This window comes from Lottia gigantea (assembly GCF_000327385.1).
Source record: "Lottia gigantea unplaced genomic scaffold LOTGIsca_213, whole genome shotgun sequence".
NCBI classification, from domain to species: Eukaryota; Metazoa; Mollusca; class Gastropoda; family Lottiidae; genus Lottia; species Lottia gigantea.
In genome coordinates, this window is record NW_008708488.1 from 193,167 (window position 1) to 194,842 (window position 1,676).

At 38.4% G+C, this 1,676-nt stretch overlaps 1 protein-coding gene across 1 annotated transcript; it reads left to right on the forward strand.

The window, feature by feature from the left end:
* LOTGIDRAFT_143682 (hypothetical protein) lies at positions 1–597 on the forward strand (the record flags this gene model as incomplete). The annotated part of the gene is made up of 1 exon (XM_009054345.1): positions 1–597. The coding sequence occupies one exon, from the start codon at positions 1–3 to the stop codon at positions 595–597; it is 597 nt and encodes a 198-aa protein (XP_009052593.1).
* Between the last annotated feature and the right edge of the window lie 1,079 nt (positions 598–1,676).

Genomic DNA, 1,676 nt, shown 5'->3' on the forward strand with positions numbered 1-1,676 from the left:
ATGGGAATTGTGGTTATTCAAGAATGGTGGGGTATGAATCAACAAATACAAGACATGGCATTGGACATCTCTAAAAGAGGCAACGTTACTACAATTGTTCCTGATTTATACCGTGGTGAAATTGCTACAGACCACGAACACGCTGGTCATCTTATGTCTGGCCTAGATTGGCAAGGAGCGGTTCTGGATATTCAAGGATGTGCTGGACACTTGATTCAAAATGGCTGTTCCAAGGTTGGGGTGATTGGCTTCTGCATGGGTGGAGCCCTGTCCCTAGCTTCAGCTGTTCTTGTTCCTGAAATCAGTGCCGCAGCCCCATTTTATGGAATTTGTGCTGCTGATCTTGCTGATGTCTCAAAGATAAAAATTCCACTGCAGTGCCATTTTGGCGATAAAGATTCGGTTCCCGGTTTTTCGTCGAAAGCTGACCAAGACAAGTTGAAGGAAAAATTAGATGCCGGTGGAGTAAAATATGAATTCTTTAGTTACCCAGCAGACCACGCGTTTGCGAACCCGACAAGTGCGAACTTCATCAAAGAAGAAGCAGAGAAAGCACTAAACAGATCAGTGGAATTTTTCAAGAAACACCTTGCTTAATCTTACTTTAAAAATACAATAAAGGTTGTCTCAATGAATAAATATGTAGTGATTATTTTCTATTTTTATGACATTGGCGGAATCAAGAAGTTGCCTCTGCTCCCTCTCTCAAAAACTACACCCAGCTTACTTTTAATCTATGAATACCCCTATATAATTACAGTGTTTATCTTCACAAGTAATGTTAGCTACAGCAGCCGTAGCCCGATTTCTCAGATGTGATATAAGATGTGATATCGTCAATATGTTGGGGTGTTACTGCCGGGGATCTTGAACTTGAGTTGGTCGTATTGGAAAACAGACATACTGAACTCCATAATATATAGAAGAAATTCTTGAATAAACAGTTTTAATCTAAAAGGAGTAAGTAAAAACTTATGGCGATACATAGAAACTAAGAACATGAATATGAACTTGCGCAAGCAGACAAGAAAGTAGTAAGAAAGAGAATAATAGTAAGTCACGTGGGAGCCAATCATCAAGACCCAAATCAATCAAATATGGCGCCTTTCAGCTTTACGGAACTGGGAGGACTAGAGTTTTCGGGCTACTACAGATGATATTCCACAGAATGTGTCAATCTGACATTATGGGAATTTTATCTTCCTCGAAAAATGCTGGTAGACTTCATCTTAACTAACCAATCACAACCAATTAACAATGGCATTTCCCAATAACGTAACCAATCAGATTTTAGTGAACTAAAATCTGCCACCGTCAAGTACTTAGTTTCACCAGTACTAAATATTTAGTTTCACCAGTACTTCATTCTCATCGAGATTATAGATTCAGGCGTGTCTGAGAATGTCCATGATTGTGTGCAACAAAAAGATGACTCATTTATTAATTGGTCAATAAATATTTGTCCATCTAGTCTGGCTGGATTTTATACAACCAAAAACGCCTCTTCTTTAATTATATGTCAATATGTTGGGATAGCTATTTTGCTTAGGCCACGTCACGGTTTTATGTTGCCTATGAAAAGAACAATTTTGGTTGTCTGTCTATCAGATGTTTCTTTGGTGGAACTTCTTGGCATTGATCTTTCCAGATTATCTGTACATATACATTATTATTAG